The sequence below is a fragment of the Salvelinus fontinalis genome, chromosome 27 (genome assembly GCF_029448725.1).
Source record: "Salvelinus fontinalis isolate EN_2023a chromosome 27, ASM2944872v1, whole genome shotgun sequence".
Classification (NCBI taxonomy): Eukaryota; Metazoa; Chordata; class Actinopteri; order Salmoniformes; family Salmonidae; genus Salvelinus; species Salvelinus fontinalis.
The window spans coordinates 18,918,191-18,936,512 of NC_074691.1; the positions used below are offsets into that span (position 1 = coordinate 18,918,191).

General features: G+C 42.6%; 2 protein-coding genes across 4 annotated transcripts; one reads left to right on the forward strand and one right to left on the reverse strand.

Annotated features, from left to right (window-relative positions):
* The first annotated feature begins 3,458 nt into the window (after window positions 1–3,458).
* ctsbb (cathepsin Bb) lies at window positions 3,459–8,230 on the forward strand. Its single transcript, XM_055885152.1, has 10 exons — window positions 3,459–3,566; window positions 4,846–4,969; window positions 5,156–5,241; window positions 5,378–5,489; window positions 5,703–5,818; window positions 6,222–6,307; window positions 6,433–6,576; window positions 7,230–7,346; window positions 7,516–7,644; window positions 7,835–8,230. Exons 2-10 carry the CDS (start codon window positions 4,847–4,849, stop codon window positions 7,909–7,911), a joined length of 990 nt encoding a protein of 329 aa, XP_055741127.1. The 5' UTR covers window positions 3,459–3,566; window position 4,846; the 3' UTR covers window positions 7,912–8,230.
* An 87-nt stretch (window positions 8,231–8,317) lies between these two features.
* LOC129825230 (interferon-induced protein 44-like) lies at window positions 8,318–14,368 on the reverse strand. Of its 3 annotated transcripts, XM_055885145.1 has the most exons (7): window positions 13,727–14,367; window positions 12,237–12,291; window positions 11,825–12,020; window positions 11,430–11,582; window positions 11,015–11,186; window positions 10,280–10,380; window positions 8,318–10,204 (listed from the first exon to the last, which is right to left on the reverse strand). In XM_055885145.1, exons 1-7 carry the CDS (start codon window positions 14,205–14,207, stop codon window positions 9,977–9,979), a joined length of 1,386 nt encoding a protein of 461 aa, XP_055741120.1. In that variant the 5' UTR covers window positions 14,208–14,367; the 3' UTR covers window positions 8,318–9,976. The 3 variants fall into 3 exon arrangements, with proteins under 3 accessions (XP_055741120.1, XP_055741119.1, XP_055741121.1); XM_055885144.1 differs by having other exon boundaries at window positions 8,318–10,380; window positions 13,727–14,368; XM_055885146.1 differs by lacking the exons at window positions 10,280–10,380; window positions 11,015–11,186 and having other exon boundaries at window positions 13,727–14,368.
* Window positions 14,369–18,322: the final 3,954 nt, after the last annotated feature.

An 18,322-nucleotide genomic window follows, 5' to 3' on the forward strand; every position in this document is an offset into this window, starting at 1 on the left:
TTCAAACATTTCATAACTCAAATTGATTAGAAGAAGGTGAATGTTTTTTTTTCTAAGTTTTCTAACATTGGTTCAATGCAGACATAATTCCAGTGAGTACCTGATGCTCATTAACTTTGACTTAAATAAATTGTATCAATCCAAGGAAAACATTTTACAGTTAAAAAAAAAATATATATATTTTTTAATTTCACATTTATAGGCCAGTTGAGAATAAGTTTTCATTTACAACTGCGACCTGGCCAGTAACTTTCAGGCCACTTGTTATCAACCTTTGGAAAGAGCCCTGTTATAGAGGGTGTCCCTGACAGATCTGTCCCAGGACAAAAACCCTGTGTGGAATATGTGGACAACTACAAATACCTAGGTGTCTGGTTAGACTGTAAACTCTCCTTCCAGACTCACATTAAACATCTCCAAATTAAATGTAGAATCGGCTTCCTATTTCGCAACAAAGCATCCTTCATTCATGCTGCCAAACACACCCCCATAAAACTTACCATCCTACCGATCCTCGACTTCGGCTATGTCATCTATAAAATAGCCTCCAACACTCTACTCAACAAATTGGATGCAGTCTATCACATTGCCATCCGTTTTGTCACCAAAGCCCCATATATTACCCACCACTGCGACCTGTACGCTCTCGTTGGCTGGCCATCGCTTCATACTCATCGCCAAAATCATTGGTTCCAGGTCATCTACAAGTTTCTGCTAGGTAAAGCCCCGCCTTATCTCAGCTCACTAGTTACCATAGCTACACCCCCGCCTCCTGACTTAAAGGACCAGTAAAAAGTTTGGTCACACCTACTCATTCTAGGGTTTTTCTTTATTTTTACTATTTTCTACATTGTAGAATAATAGTGAAGACATCAACACTATGAAATAACACATATCATATGGAATCATGTAGTAACCAAAAAAGCGTTAAACAAATCAAAATATATTTTATATTTGAGATTCTTCAATGTAGCCACCCTTTGCCTTTATGACAGCTTTACACACTCTTGGCATTCTCTCAACCAGCTTCATGTGGAATACTTTTCCAACACTAGTCCCTTTAAATAACGCCACTTTAATCATGTTTACATAGAGGTATCACTAGTCACTTTAAATAATGGCACTTTAATAATGTTTACATTATCTACATTACTCATCTCATATGTATATACTGTATTCTACACCATCTACTGCATCTTGCCTATGCCGCACGCCATTTTTCATCCATATATTTATATGTACATATTCTTATCCATCCCTTTACATTTGTGTGTATTTGTATGTATAAGGTAGTTGTTTTATTTTGATTTGATTTGAGATAATGCCAAGAGTGTGCAAAGCTGTCATCAAGGCAAAGAAAGGGTGGCTACTTTGAAGAATCTCTTGACTTTATTTTGGGAAATACTTTCTAACACTTATTTTTCTTAGAACTGCATTGCTGGTTAAGGGCTTGTAAGCGAGCATTTCACTGTAAGGTCTATCTATACCTGTTGTATTTGGCTCATGTGACAAATAACATTTGATTTGATTTTTGATACAGAGACTGGTAGAAACGGGACTGCAGCAGAGCACACAGTAGCAGGCTGCTAAGTGTCCTTAACACAGAGCCTTGGTGAGTAGGAAGGCTGCAGTAATGTGGTGTATCCTTGTACACAACCAAAGAAGACATGACCTCCTCTCCACCCTCCTCTCCACCCTCTCCGAGTTGGGCATCTCCGGCGCGGCCCACGCTTGGATTGCGTCCTATCTGACAGGTCGCTCCTACCAGGTGGCGTGGCGAGAATCTGTCTCCTCACCACGCGCTCTCACCACTGGTGTCCCCCAGGGCTCTGTTCTAGGCCCTCTCCTATTCTCGCTATACACCAAGTCACTTGGCTCTGTCATAACCTCACATGGTCTCTCCTATCATTGCTATGCAGACGACACACAATTAATCTTCTCCTTTCCCCCTTCTGATGACCAGGTGGCGAATCGCATCTCTGCATGTCTGGCAGACATATCAGTGTGGATGACGGATCACCACCTCAAGCTGAACCTCGGCAAGACGGAGCTGCTCTTCCTCCCGGGGAAGGACTGCCCGTTCCATGATCTCGCCATCACGGTTGACAACTCCATTGTGTCCTCCTCCCAGAGCGCTAAGAACCTTGGCGTGATCCTGGACAACACCCTGTCGTTCTCAACTAACATCAAGGTGGTGGCCCGTTCCTGTAGGTTCATGCTCTACAACATCCGCAGAGTACGACCCTGCCTCACACAGGAAGCGGCGCAGGTCCTAATCCAGGCACTTGTCATCTCCCGTCTGGATTACTGCAACTCGCTGTTGGCTGGGCTCCCTGCCTGTGCCATTAAACCCCTACAACTCATCCAGAACGCCGCAGCCCGTCTGGTGTTCAACCTTCCCAAGTTCTCTCACGTCACCCCGCTCCTCCGCTCTCTCCACTGGCTTCCAGTTGAAGCTCGCATCCGCTACAAGACCATGGTGCTTGCCTACGGAGCTGTGAGGGGAACGGCACCTCAGTACCTTCAGGCTCTGATCAGGCCCTACACCCAAACAAGGGCACTGCGTTCATCCACCTCTGGCCTGCTCGCCTCCCTACCACTGAGGAAGTACAGTTCCCGCTCAGCCCAGTCAAAACTGTTCGCTGCTCTGGCACCCCAATGGTGGAACAAACTCCCTCACGACGCCAGGACAGCGGAGTCAATCACCACCTTCCGGAGACACCTGAAACCCCACCTCTTCAAGGAATACCTAGGATAGGATAAAGCAATCCTTCTGCCCCCCCCCCCCCCCCTTAAAAGATCTAGATGCACTATTGTAAAGTGGCTGTTCCACTGGATGTCATAAGGTGAATGCACCAATTTGTAAGTCGCTCTGGATAAGAGCGTCTGCTAAATGACTTAAATGTAAATGTAATGACTATTTCTATATAATGTGTGGTTTTCATTTGTACAAAATTGAACAAATAATAAAAGACTCCAAATAAAGTGTTTCTGAATGTTTTCTTTTCTGCCTCATCAGTGTCACAAAGATCAATGTTGGCCCTTTGTAAATTAACCCTGTTTTTTGGACATAGACTTTGCTGACAAGACAATGGATGATAGTTTTATAGTTTACAGACAGTAAAATTGTACACTCATTTAAGACGAGCTGAAGTCATGCTAGTTCAAAGTCCTGGGGGAAAAGACTGCTAAAACAGTGATTTTCATTTATGTAAGACTGTACATTCTATTTCAAACATAACTCAAACTGAATGGAAGAAAGGGAATGTTTTTTTCTTACAGTTTTCTAACATTGTTGCAGACATAACTAACTTTGACTTTCATAAATGGTATCAATCCAAGCAAAACATTTTACAATGACTTTCAGGGCACTTGTTATCGACCTTTGGAAATAGCCTTCGCCACAATCATGTGATATTTATGCCAGGGCAAAAGACTGGACTGGTCATGTGACAGTAATCCAGGCTCCTTTAAAACAGGAGAGTCTGCAGAGATTCAGAATCAGAGAAGACCTGACAGACTACTGATTAACTGTCTGAGGATCTTCTACCACACAAACCATACAGGTAGATATGTTTTCTTCTGGTTTGTTATTTTAACTGGGTATTTCTCTAGATGCCAGTATTTGTGAGGTAGACTTGTATTGGTATGAAAGAACGAGCCATAGTTCATTTTCCAGAGCCTATCACTGAAAGAAGAGGGAGGGTTTTTGAATTGAATTGATTGTGCTATTATCAACTCTAGTATTTGCAATAGCGACACGTTAATGTTTTAAAGAGTGTTCATTTGACGTCAGAGGAATGATACAGTTTATACTGTAGTATCTGTCAAGTGTATTATTACTAATAAATACTGTGTATATTAGAACCAGCAATTTTGGGGTTTGGGTCCTGGATGCTGATTGAATGAAACAGCATTTTAGCTGTGTGTGTATGTCAGACAATATACCTTGGGTATGAAGCACAAAAACTTGTTTCCTGTTCTAATGACGTTGGTAACCAGTGTATAATAGCAATAAGGGGGGTTTGTGGTATATGGCCAATATATCAAGGCTAAGTGTAACGATGTGCGCTGAGAATCAGGAAGCAAGTTCAGGGAGTGTTTTAATAACAGAAACAATCACCACAAACACACTGACATGAAAACAGAGATAATAACACCTGAGGAAAGAACCAAGGGGAGGGACAGATATAGGGAAGATAATCAAGGAGGGGATGGAGTCCAGGTGAGTGTCATGAGGCGCAGGTGCGCAAGACGATGGTGACAGGTGTGCGGGATAATCAGCAGCCAGATGACCTAGAGGTCAGAGAGGGAGTATACGTGACACTAAGGGCTGTATCTAGTCGCTTATGATAGCAAAATGTGTAGAATTGCAGAACATTTGCTATAAAACTGCAACATTTTCTCTCACCCTCATGGGTGAACAAAAGCATGAGATGAGCTAAAAAACAGCATTTTTCTCTTTGCACCATGGCAAAATGTGTTGAAATGCAGTAAGCCTAATTATTTATTTTCTTTTTTTCCCTTTCCCCCCCCCCCCCCCCAAAATAAAAATAGAGCCCCAAATGCGGTTGCCCTGCCCCCTTCAGTCCTTTTTGCTTAAACAGCCTGCAGTAAGGCCACTTATTTTAAGCTCTTGTTAATAAGTAACCATGGAACTCAAGGTACATTTTCACTCTCACTTCCACCTCTGCAGCTCTAGTGGTCTACTGGGAGGAGGCTGCCTTGTGACAGGTGCTGAGCTGCAACCTCAAACTCTATTCTTACACCCAGTAGACAAAGAGTAGCCTACATCACGGTTTGAAATACAAAAGTTAAGTCATGTTGTCTCCTGTCCACCTCCAGGATGTGTCGTCTGGCCCTCCTGTGTCTTCTCTCGGGCCTGTCTGTTAGCTGGGCTAAGCCCCGCCTCCCTCTACTGTCTCCTGAGATGGTTCAGTACATCAACAACGCAGACACCACATGGACGGTAAGTCCTACCAGGTCTTCCTGTTATAGCAGATGACATAATGTTATAATTATACATAGATAATAATCTAACTCATTCAAATATAATAAATAAACCCAGTATATGCAAATGTTTTCTTTTAAATCTTTCCACCGATCTTCATCTCTCCATATTCTCTCACTCCTTTTTTTTTTTACATCTCCCCAGGCTGGCCAGAACTTCCACAACGTTGACATCAGTTATGTGAAGAGTTTGTGTGGAACCCTGCTGAAGGGACCCAGGCTGCCAGAGCTGTGAGTGTGTGTGTTTGTCTGTATGGATTGACCAAAATGGACCCAATTCATACTGTTCTCATATTAATGCCACCCTACACATGCAGGCCAACGTAAGTTATAAAAGCCCAAGTTTGTTCCTCTTCTCTCTCCACAGGGTGCAGTCTGAGGACATGAGTCTGCCAGACAGCTTTGACGCACGGCTGCAGTGGCCCAACTGTCCCACCATCAAAGAGATCAGAGACCAGGGATCCTGTGGCTCCTGCTGGGTAAGACGGTGGGTGGATGGAGAGGAATGGAGGAAAATATTAGGGAAAAAGAGGAGTAAGGAGGAGAATAGTAGCCTTTAAAAGGGGCCTAACCGCTGTGTTAGTGCGATAGGAGACGGCGATAGAGGAGAATAACTCTTCTCAAAGCTTAGTAGCTACGATTGAGTAGCTGTGCCTCCTAAACATTCTCTCCCATGCATTTCCAACCCACAGGCCTTTGGGGCAGCTGAGGCAATCTCCGACAGGTATTGTATCCATAGCAATGGCAAGGTCTCCCTGGAGATCTCAGCTGAGGATCTGTTGTCATGCTGTGATGCCTGTGGCATGGGGTGAGTGTGTGTTTGGCTTTAAGTATAGCAGGTTTAGCTTATTCTCATTATATACTGAGTGTACAAAACATTAAGGAAACCTCCCTAATATTGAGTGGCAGCCTCTCCTTTTGCCCTCAACCTCAATTCGTTGGGGCATGTACTCTACAAGGTGTCGCAAGCATTCCACCGAGATGCTGGCCCATGTTGACTGCAATGCTTCCCAAGTTGTGTAAAGTTGGCCAGATGGCCATCAGTAAGGGATCATAACTTTCACCTGTTCAGTCTGGCATGGAAAGAGTAGGTGTTCTTAATGTTTGTACACACAGTGTATATTACAGCCAATAGCAGTGTATGTGATAGCTCATGACACCATGACATTGTAAGCAAGCTCACATGGCCTGACTGAGGGGTGTGTGTGTAGGTGTATGGGGGGCTTCCCATCAGCTGCCTGGGACTACTGGGCTGAGTCTGGGCTGGTTACAGGGGGGCTCTACGGATCCAACGTAGGTGAGTTCTGGATGGCACTGCCATTGTGAAACCTACAATATAGATGTAATATAAATGTCAGCAGTGGACTATATTGTTGGCTTTCTAGAGGATAAAATTACATCCTTAGTGACTGTCTCATACAGGCTGTAGACCTTACAGCATCGCTCCGTGTGAGCATCACGTGAACGGAACACGCCCCCCCTGCACAGGTGAGGGGGACACGCCTAAGTGTGTGTCCGAGTGCAATGCTGGATACACCCCCTCCTACAAGAAGGACAAACACTTCGGTAAGAGACCTCACTGTGTACTAACGTTGAATATAACCTCAGACTTAAACAATGCTGTACGAGTGTATCTAAATTACTTCCAAGCTAAATCTGGTGTCACATTATCACGTTTGAAAGTATTTCGTCTTAAATATACTTCAATATCAAAAGAAAATGTAATTGCTCAAATATACTTAAGTATCAAAAATAAAAGTATAAATGTTCCTTATATTAAGCAAACCAGATGGCAGCATTTTTTTTATATATATATATTTTTTTTACATGACAGCCTGGTGCACAGTCCAACACTCAGACTTTATTTACAAATGAAGCATTTGTGTTTAGTGAGTCTGCCAGATCAGAGGCAGTAGGGATAACCAAGGATGTTATCTTAATAAGTGTGTGAATTGGACCACTTTCCTCTCTTGCTAAGCATTCAAAATGTAACAAGTACTTTTGTGTGTCAGGGAACATGTATGGAGTAAAAAGTACATTATTTTCTTTAGGAATGTAGTAAAGTAAAAGTTGCCAAAAATGTAAATAGTAATGCACATATACCGGCAAAAAAACTACTTAATAAGTAGTACTTTAAAGTATTTTTTACTTAAGTACTTTACACCACTTCTCAACTGTGTACCTCCTCAGTGTGTTGACCACTCTGTCGCCCCCTGTAGGAAAGCAGACGTACAGCGTTCCCCCGAAGGAACAGCAGATCATGACTGAGCTCTATAAGAACGGCCCAGTGGAGGCAGCCTTCTCTGTCTATGAAGACTTCCTCCTTTACAAGACCGGTGAGACTTTTTTTTCTTCTCTCTCACACACATATCCACACAGAGGCGCAAGCACAGACACACACAGGCACACAAACTCCATAGACTATGCATGCACTCACAGATCTGACATGTTCTGACAGGTTGTACACTCTCAAGGGGTCACTTTATCTCTGTTCTATGTTGCCAGGTGTGTACCAGCATGTGACTGGACAGATGCTGGGGGGTCATGCCATCAAGATCCTGGGCTGGGGAAAGGAGAATAACACCCCCTACTGGCTGGTTGCCAACTCCTGGAACACAGACTGGGGTGACAATGGTGAGGGTGGCTAACAGCAGACACCATTGCATACCACTGTCACTTTGACTCAATATTCTTATTTTGCTTTGTATAGATGGACATTTCAATATCTTCATGTGTAATACTGTTGGTGTGACATGCTGTATAATGGTGTGCTATGATACCGTCTGCCTAATGTATGACTCATCTGTATTGGTTCTCTTTGAAGGGTTCTTCAAGATCCTGCGGGGAAAGGACGAGTGTGGCATCGAATCAGAGATAGTGGCGGGGATACCCCGGCTTTAAAGAAATATTTTAAGACTGTGTTCAGAGGGTGCTCTCGATGGCCTATCCACCACCCTGCCTCCTAATTCAAAGCGAGGGTGTCCTGCATAATCCTCAGTATGGATGTCTGGGTTTCATAACTGATCCGTTTTAAATTGTAGATTCATTCTATGCTCTTAGGGTTGGTTTCTCAGGCTAAGCCTAGTCCTGGACTAAAGGCTATTTCAATGGAGATTCTATATTTACCATGCTTTTGAGTAGGCTTAATGTGTGTATGCGAAACAGGCCTTTTATGGTTGTAATATTTAAAAGCTACTCATAAACTGCTTATGTTGTTGAATTCTGCTTTAGTCATCATTTTCTCTATATTGACAGGTGCAATATTCAACTTGGGTATTTCTTCATTGATAAGCACTCACAAAAAGTGTAGAATACACAACAATTTAATATGTTGTAATTGTTATTAACACAGGAAATACAAATTAGGGCCTCAAATCCTGATTTGACCCTTAACCCAAACAGTTGGGGGAGCTATTACCTGCCATCACCAAATCCTCATCCAATTGATCCCACTACCAATTACGGTATGACTGAGGAAGAAAAACCCACCATTATATTGCACTAATTAGATAAAGCAATTATCATAATACAATGTTTACATTTTGAAAAGAGAAAAATGTAAGATTGAGCAGATAGAGTATACAAAACATTAGGAACACCTGCTCTTTCCATGACAGATTGATCAGGTGAAAGCTATCATCACTTATTGATGTCGCTTGCTAAATCCACTTCAAGCAGTGTAGATGAATGGGAGGAGACAGGTTAAAGAAGGATTGTTAAGCTTTGAGACATAGATTGTGTATGTGTGCCATTGAGGGTGAATGGCCAAGATAAAATATTAGTAGATGCCAGGTGCACCAGTTTCTATCAAGAACAGCAACGCTGCTGAGTTTTCATGCGCAACAGTTTCCTGTGTTTTTAAGAATGGTCCACCACCTAAAGGACATCCAGCCAATTTGACACAACTGTGGGAAGCATTGGCGTCAACATGGACCAGCATCCCTGTGGAATGCTTTTGACACCTTGTAGAGTCCATTCCCTGACAAATTGAGGCTATTCCGAGGGCAAAAGGGGAGGTGCAACTCAATATTAGGAAGGAGTTCCTAATGTTTTGTACACTCAACACCATGTGTATTTGGACAGTGAAGCTACATTTTTTAAAGTCTCTGTGCCAACCTTTTGTATTTGAAATAAAAATGTTTCAAATGAGGTGACAGTACAGAATGTCACCTTTTATTTTAAGATATTTTCATACATACACTACCAGTCAAGTTTACACACCTACTCATTCCAGGGTTTTTCTAATTTAAAAAACTTTTCTACATTGTAGAATAGTGAAGACATCACAACTATGAAAAACTTTTCCAACAGTCTTGAATGAGTTCCCACATATACTGAGCATGTGTTGCCTGCTTTTCCTTCACTCCGCGGTCCAACTCATTTCAAATCATCTCAATTGGGTTGAGGTCAGGTCATCTGACGCAGCACTCCATCACTCTCCTTTGTCAACTTATTAGAAGTCAAGTATTAAGACAATTTCAATAATAATTCATTAAAAGTCAAAATTTCACTATTTGGTCCCATATTCCTAGCACGAAATGACTTCAAGCTTGTGATGCTACAAATTCCTTCGACGCAAACGTTTTGTCCAATAGGAACTGAATGGTGAATGATGACTGGAGGCATTTTATTTGAGTGTTTGTGAACATTTTTTAATTAAGTGAATTTGGTCAAATTCCTCAGGACTTCAAAATGGAGGGACGATATACATAAAGTGCTTTCATTTACAAATGGTAAAAGAGATATGAAAATACCCTCAAATAAAAGAGAAGACTCATGAAGCATTTAATCTCAAATTAAAATCTTTGAGTATAGAGCCACATTTTAAATGTTCGCTTCACACTCCAAATACATATGGTGTTGAGTGTATGCATTTGCACCATGTCAGTGAGGTAAAAATGTGAAAAAGGTGTTACTCATTTTTGACATCGACTGGCCACACACACTAGCCTACTTGGAACACATTCTAAACAGTGACTGGAGTTGAGGTGGAATGCTGGGGACCAGTAGATAAAGGAGAGGGAGATGGTGGGCAGTAGTCTTCAAATGTGTCATCCACGGCTTGAAGAATGTGATGAACTGCATTCAGCAGCAGGATGTCAGTGTTGCAGCTCACAGACAGTTCACTGGAGTAGTTCTTCACTGGAAACACATGGGACACAGACAACCCCACCACCTCTGCTGCTTTCTGCATCTGTTGGAAGAAGCAGAAATGTAACCTCAAAATTGCTAGACCAGTTCTAACCTTCAGAACACACACACACACAACCTTCTCCTGTAGGATGCGGCCGGTGTAAACAAACTTCACATCCTCTTGGACGGCATGACACACTTGGTCCACATGGGTCAACAGAACTACCTGGGGGATGTCTGGTGGCGACAGAGAGAGACAGAGTTGAGAGTTGCCGTTCTATGGGCATCAACTATTTTGTGCAGAGCCCATAGATATATGAAGGACATTAATCATTTTAGCATAGACATTGCCATCGATGGCTTCCACCATTTTAAAGTAGTCCACTGGGTGGGGAATCCTATGGTTGGGAGCGAGCAGCCAATGATCAGAGCATTCTATTTTTCTTGAAAATGATTTCAAGCTATATTATTGCCATCCAGTGGCCACAATAAATTAAATGACAAGATTTGATTCGGGTCTCCAGCACTGCAGGTAGCGGTAAATCACCAAATTAGCTTTACACTTTTTTCAAACACTAAAGAAAAAGGAAATTGACTACTTTAAAATGGAGGGGGCCTCAATGGCTCTGCCCATGCGGTCACAGATGCCATAATGGCACAGATTCACAGATGTGATCTCCATCTACCTCTATGGTAGAGGCAGAAATGTGTCTCAATCCCAAATTAATAGGAATGATAGACACCACTAAATCATTTTAGGTTAATGTATGAGGTCTGTAAACTTCTAACAAATTCAATCAATTCTAACCGAACCCTGTATTCCATATTTAAGCCATTGAAAAATGACCTAGTTTTATAATTGACATCTCACCAAGGTCTGACAGCTCAGAATGGAATCTCCTCATTGTAGTTTGCTGGCCCTCACTGTAGGTTAACACTTGGCAGGCATCCAGCACAAACACCGCACAATGGATTTTATCCTTCATCGATGGCTCAGGTCTGTAGCCTGCACACTTGGCATCAATGGGGGCTTCACTTTGAAACTGGGAATCACGTGCATGGAAATATAATGAATAGAATGGGCATCCCCATTCAATTGCCAGGGTCAGAGGTTCCAAGCCTGTTCTATTCATTCTATTGCTATGATCACTTGCACATAAAAGGCAGACGGATCAACAAAAATGAATGAAAAGACACATTTCCAAGATAACGATGTCTGGAGTGTGAATATAACATATGTGTATTGGGCCATATATATATGTATGTATGTATGTATGCATGTATACCTTGTATCCCTCGGGGGCGTGCCCGTTGATGACAGCCAGTGCGTCTGGGAGGGTCAGGCCAGTCGTCTCACCGTCCCCCAGAGCCAACACATCACACAGGGTCAGAGCTGTGGGCTTCCCCCCTCTCTCTGACCGGATGTCATAGCATTTGAGCTGCATGAAGGGGAGCAGGAAGGGTCAAATCAGATGTACAGTAGATCACAGCATCTACAGCCTGTAGCCTAATATAAATGGATTGATCTTGTATAAAAGATAGATTTTCCTTATGAATAAAAGCTTGAAATGGTTTGTAGGCCACTCAAGCTGTCATTAGGTGTAAAATAGGTTGTCACAACATGCTAACAAAAACAGATGAAGAAATGGGACTTGGATGATAGATATACTAATAGGCCTACCCTCTTGGTAAAGCCCTCAGCAGAAATGCCAATATTGGGCAGCAGAACAACTTGCCCATACATCACAGATCTGATAGAGTTAATAAAGCTGGATTTTCCTGACCCAGCAGGACCCAGCAGCAGAACCCTGACCCGCTTCAGAGACTGGCAGGCTGGTTTGAAGGAGACCAGATTCTCCTTCAGAGCATCCCTGTCCCTAGTGACATGAGTTTGAGAGAAGTTGTAAATATCATGAAATATTGTTTAGTCATCAGATGTGTTTGCCTTTTTATAGCAAGAAGGCTACAACCAATTTCTTGATTTGTGGGGTAAATATTTGGTCATTGAAAATGTGACCTTGCTTATAAGTTGACTGTATAAATGACCATATCAATCTTGTTCTCTAAAATATTAGAAATAATGCATAGCCTACTTCTCAGTCCATGCCAGGATCCTCCAAGGGCCGGTAAGCAGCACACTCCCAGCACCTTAGGACAGTGAACAGTATGCTACATCAGCGACATCATAGTCCATGTATGGTACAGTAGTTACTGGCTATAATTAAGCCATCGGTTACCTTCAGAATTCCCTTTATAAACTCATTAAATTAAAAACAGTGGGGTAGGGGGATTGAAGTAGTGTTGGCTGAGAACAAAATAACAGTGATCACCGACGTACCTAGCCCTTGATCATGACTTAGTTCCATTACATATGTAACAGTATAACTTTACGGCGTCCTCTCGCCCCGACCCGGGCGCGAACCAGGGACCCTCTGCACACATCAACAACTGACACCCCGCGAAGCGTCGTTACCCATCGCTCCACAAAAGCCGCGGCCCTTGCAGAGCAAGGGGCAACACTACATCTAGGTTTCAGAGCAAGTGACGTAACTGATTGAAACACTACTAGCGCGTACCCGCTAACTAGCTAGCCATTTCACATCCGTTACACATACCTACGTGCCATCTTCTCATTGGTTATACCCACGTAGGTGATTGAAAGTCGAACTGTTTTGCCAGTTGTCGTGGTAATACTATGAAAGTTTAGATGCCAATCACCCTATAAGTTAAACGATGAAAAAGCCTGGAAGGAGGAGAGGACTAGAAACGATTTGGTTGACCGTTTTAAGTGTGGATTAATTGTCGGAGTAGAGGCCCTTGTGCATTTCAGGTAAAAGAACAACAATGTTTATATCCCAGGCCAAATTAGCAACAGCAAGCGGGCTAAATAGGACAAATTAGCTAACAAGTGCAAGCTAACTAGCTAAATTGCCATAAATGTGTAATGCTTTTCGACCTTTACCCAAATTAATGTAATTGGTTCAGAGTTTGTTTTGATATTTTAAACCTGCTTGTCGTGATCGCGTTTGGTGTAGGGGGCAAAATATATTTATGCACGATGGCGCACATCCGGTTTGGGTTCCGTGTAACGCGTTGTTTGCGGTATGGTATTGGAAGCATAAGGACCTTATCGTTCATATCAGCGAGAAATAATTTTCAAAAAACTAAAAGGTTAAATTGATTAAACACCTTGTTAATGTTCCCACACAGCCATATCTCCGTGTTACAGCGCTTGTGTATGGAAGACAACATGCCAGCTATCTAGCATGCTCCTAACACTTGTGTAAACTAACTCGGGAAGTGTATCAGAAATGTAGTCAGATGGAGGCACCCATCTGTACGGATTTGGGCACTGCTACAGTAAGTGTACCTTTTTTAGTTGAAGGATTATTTATTGCCGGTGTAAAATATGGGCCATATGTTACGAAAGTCATATCGCAAACAATGATTGACGTTTCTAAACCTTAAAACACAGCATAGGGATTGCAGTTAACATGAGGCGGTCGTGGGCAAACCAAATATAACGGCTGAGAACTCTATGGAGAAGGCAGAATGCCGCCTAGAGTTTGAGCGTCAGACTCACCTTGAACACGATGCAATTCCACCTCCACAAATGCTGTATGTTTACCTTCAACCCACTCAGTTCGTGTGTAACTCTCATCAGATGCAAGGTTTAACTTCAGCAAATAGTCTAATTCATGAATCATTTGCAATGTTAGGCACCCACCAAATGATAACATGTCTGGCCTACAAACTACTGCATTTGAACAATCCTGTGGTGAATATTTGGATACACTATGCGGACTTAGCTCAAAGAGAAACGCATCCCCATCCTCTTGTTTCGCTTTAGGAGGTTTGCTTAGGTAGCCCCCTCTTACCGACCCTGACTCTAAATACACCAAAAGTATGAATCTTCCAACTTTGTCGAATTTGGAGAATATGGTTGTCAATTGAAATCCATGGTGGGTTCCCTTGTAGAGCATGTGAAGCCGGATAGGTTCTGGAAAGAGCTTCATCAGCTGCATTTCTCTTTCCAAATCCAATGCAGGCACGATGGAGGCCATCAAGGAATAATAATCTCGAAAAAACGTTGCCAACTCCTTTTAGACTGGCTTCACAAATGTTGCCTTTGTGGCTCAAAGTAGACTAGAGCGCAAGGTAGTTGTGGAAAATGTCCGTCCCAAAGCACTCGCTATGAAACGAAACTACTTCTTCTTCTATGATGAGGTTTAACGGCAGTCCAATAAATGTTGCATTACCGCCACCTACTAGACTGGAGTGTACCTCCCTTATACTTTGCATTAAAAAATCAAATAAAGAATACAACAAATACGCCACACTCACAAAAAAATATATATAAAAATAATAAACACCATACTCCATTATTTAAATATTTTGTCCTACTTCAGGCCAACAGCCTGAAAGAATGGGACAACCACGTAACACACTTTGTAACTCTAATGATGTAAAGTCTCGGAACACCCAAATACCTCTCTGCATCTGCCACCACCTCTATTTTCTGCGACTTACGTTCCATCCCTACAGTACAGTTGATAACAATTGCTATAAATGCCAAAAATCCAATCTTGCTGAAACATATCACTTGTTGCCCTATCCCTCTGTACTGGTACAGATCTTCTATTCACACCACTCCTCTCAGGATCCCTCCCCCTTGACCCATCTTCCTCTACTTTCTTCAGCATATGACAACTTCTGCACTACTCTAACTCTGGAAACCTCAACCTGACCTTTCTTGCACGGGACATTTCTGATCCCCAGCCCCATGGGCACCCCTACAATTAACAAATACCACTACTTTCCCCAATGCTACACATTCCTTTGTCTCATGCCCTTCTGCACACTTCTCACATCTAGGAACTTCCCTCCTACACACTGGTGCCACACGCCAAATAAGCTTGACACATGTAACAACTTAATGTATTTGGCATAAAAGCTCGTACAGGATAACTTATATATCCTTACATCAATTTTTCAGGCAAAGACTCAACATCAAAACTCATAAGAACAGACAATGACTCTTCTGTTTCTCCACTCACGCCACTCTGTCTGCGTCGCACAAATCGACGAGCATCAAACACCGGGACTCTAACCCTTCAGTTGGTCCGCTTTCACATTTACCTCTACCCCAGTAATCACTCCTTTCAATGGTTCCCTTCACATCTCTTGCCCCCATTTGTTTAACACGGAGCGCCTGCTCCCTCTGACCAGCAGAAACACAAACAATTATCACAACTCCACTTCTGGTTACCCTCATTGATTACACAGCACCCAACTCTGTTTTAACCCACCCTGAAACAACAAATGGATCAGCCAAAAGGGAAGGGTCCACTTTTTCCCAAAACTTCACTCCTACTGTCACATATCCATCTTTATCCTTACCCTCAGTGCAAGCCTTGGGCTCTGAGAACTTCACCACACCTCTGACACTTTTCCCTCATTCACTACCATTTCTCCTCCTGTCTTCTTCAAAGACTTCTTCAAAGAACTTATAGGGGTTCCCCCACAGTTTCAATTTGGAGAACCCCTAAAGGATACTCCAGGAACCTTATATTTTTTAGAGTGTAGCACCTGTAGAGAGATGGATGGAGGTACTGAATGATCTTGAAAGAGAGAGCAAAAGAGTTAACATCTACATTTTTGATTATTGAAGACTATAAGGGTGCCTTGCAATCAGACAAATTGATGCGTAAAAGATAAAGCAACTCAATGGTTTTTATTTTGGTTGGAAGATACAACTTGAACTACAGAGTAAGTCTATCTTCATGTACAGTACCACTCATGCAAGGGTTTCTTTTTTTTTTTTTTTTTACTATTTTCTACATTGTAGAATAATAGTGAAGACATCAAACTGTGAAATAACACATGGAATCATGTAGTAACCAAAACAGTGTTAAACAAATCAAAATATATTTTATATTTGAGATTCTTTAAAGTAGCCACCCTTTGCCTTGATGACAGCTTTGCACACTCTTGGCATTCTCTCAACCACCTTCATAAGGTAATCACCTGGAATGCTTTTCAATTAACAGCTGTGCCTTGTTAAAAGTACATTTAAAAAAAAAATCTTTCCTTAATGCGTTTGAGCCAATCAGTTGTTGTGACATGGTAGGGTTGGTATAGAGAAGATAGCACTATTTGGTAAAATAGTTATGCAACGCCCAATTCCAATGTGTGAATTGCCCCTTACACTTTCTCTATTTTTCCCCAAAAAGCACCTGGAAGCACCTGGAAGATCATCAAGACTATTGGAAGAATGTTCTATGGACAGGTAAGTCGAAAGTGAAATGTAGCAATCTCAAATTTGTCCTTTAAATGTTTTGATTGAGATATAAAATAATGTTTATCATTGTAAAGGCTAGCCTTTGTTATATTACATGTACTCCTGTCTGATATTCCTGTATTTGAAAAACACGTAATAATTGGTCACAAAACACACACACACTCCATTCCAGCACAGTGTATGGAGATATTGCATATTGCAGGAGAAATTGTGTGCCTTCCCAGAATTGAGTTGTTATATTCTACCAGATTAATTCAAAAAAATAAACTATTTGTGTAAGTGTATGTATGTACACTGCTCAAAAAAATAAGGGGAACACTAAAATAACACATCCTAGATCTGAATGAAATATTCTTATTAAATACTTTTTTCTTTACATAGTTGAATGTGCTGACAACAAAATCACACAAAAATTATCAATGGAAATCAAATTTATCAACCCATGGAGGTCTGGATCTGGAGTCACACTCAAAATTAAAGTGGAAAACCACACTACAGGCTGATCCAACTTTGATGTAATGTCCTTAAAACGAGTCAAAATGAGGCTCAGTAGTGTGTGTGGCCTCCACGTGCCTGTATGACCTCCCTACAACACCGGGGCATGCTCCTGATGAGGTTGCGGATGGTCTCCTGAGGGATCTCCTCCCAGACCTGGACTAAAGCATCCGCCAACTCCTGGACAGTCTGTGGTGCAACGTGGCGTTGGTGGATGGAGCGAGACATGATGTCCCAGATGTGCTCAATTGGATTCAGGTCTGGGGAACGGGCGGGCCAGTCCATAGCATCAATGCCTTCCTCTTGCAGGAACTGCTGACACACTCCAGCTACATGAGGTCTAGCATTGTCTTGCATTAGGAGGAACCCAGGGCCAACCGCACCAGCATATGGTCTCACAAGGGGTCTGAGGATCTCATCTCGGTACCTAATGGCAGTCAGGCTACCTCTGGCGAGCCCATGGAGGGCTGTGCGGCCCCCCAAAGAAATGCCACCCCACACCATGACTGACCCACCGCCAAACCGGTCATGCTGGAGGATGTTGCAGACAGCAGAACGTTCTCCACGGCGTCTCCAGACTGTCACGTCTGTCACATGTGCTCAGTGTGAACCTGCTTTAATCTCTGAAGAGCACAGGGCGCCAGTGGCGAATTTGCCAATCTTGGTGTTCTCTGGCAAATGCCAAATGTCCTGCACGGTGTTGGGCTGTAAGCAAAACCCCCACCTGTGGACGTCGGGCCCTCCTACGGCCTCCTCCACGTCTCCTGATGTACTGGCCTGTCTCCTGGTAGCGCCTCCATGCTCTGGACACTACGCTGACAGACACAGCAAACCTTATTGCCACAGCTCGCATTGATGTGCCATCCTGGATGAGCTGCACTACCTGAGCCACTTGTGTGGGTTGTAGACTCCGTCTCATGCTACCACTAGTGAAAGCACCGCCAGCATTCAAGTGACCAAAACATCAGCCAGGAAGCATAGGAACTGAGAAGTGGTCTGTGGTCACCACCTGCAGAACCACTCCTTTATTGGGGATGTCTTGCTAATTGCCTATAATTTCCACCTGTTGTCTATTCCATTTGCACAACAGCATGTGAAATTTATTGTCAATCAGTGTTGCTTCCTAAGTGGACAGTTTGATTTCACAGAAGTGTGATTGACTTGGAGTTACATTGTGTTGTTTAAGTGTTCCCTTTATTTTTTTGAGCAGTGTATGCATGCATGCACAGTTGAAGTCAGATGTTCACATACACCTTAGCCAAATACATTTGTACTCAGGGAAAGTCAGGAATTGTGAAAAACTGTCTTAGGTCAGTTAGGATCACCACTTTATTTTAAGAATGTGAAATGTCAGAATAATAGCAGAGAATTATTTATTACAGC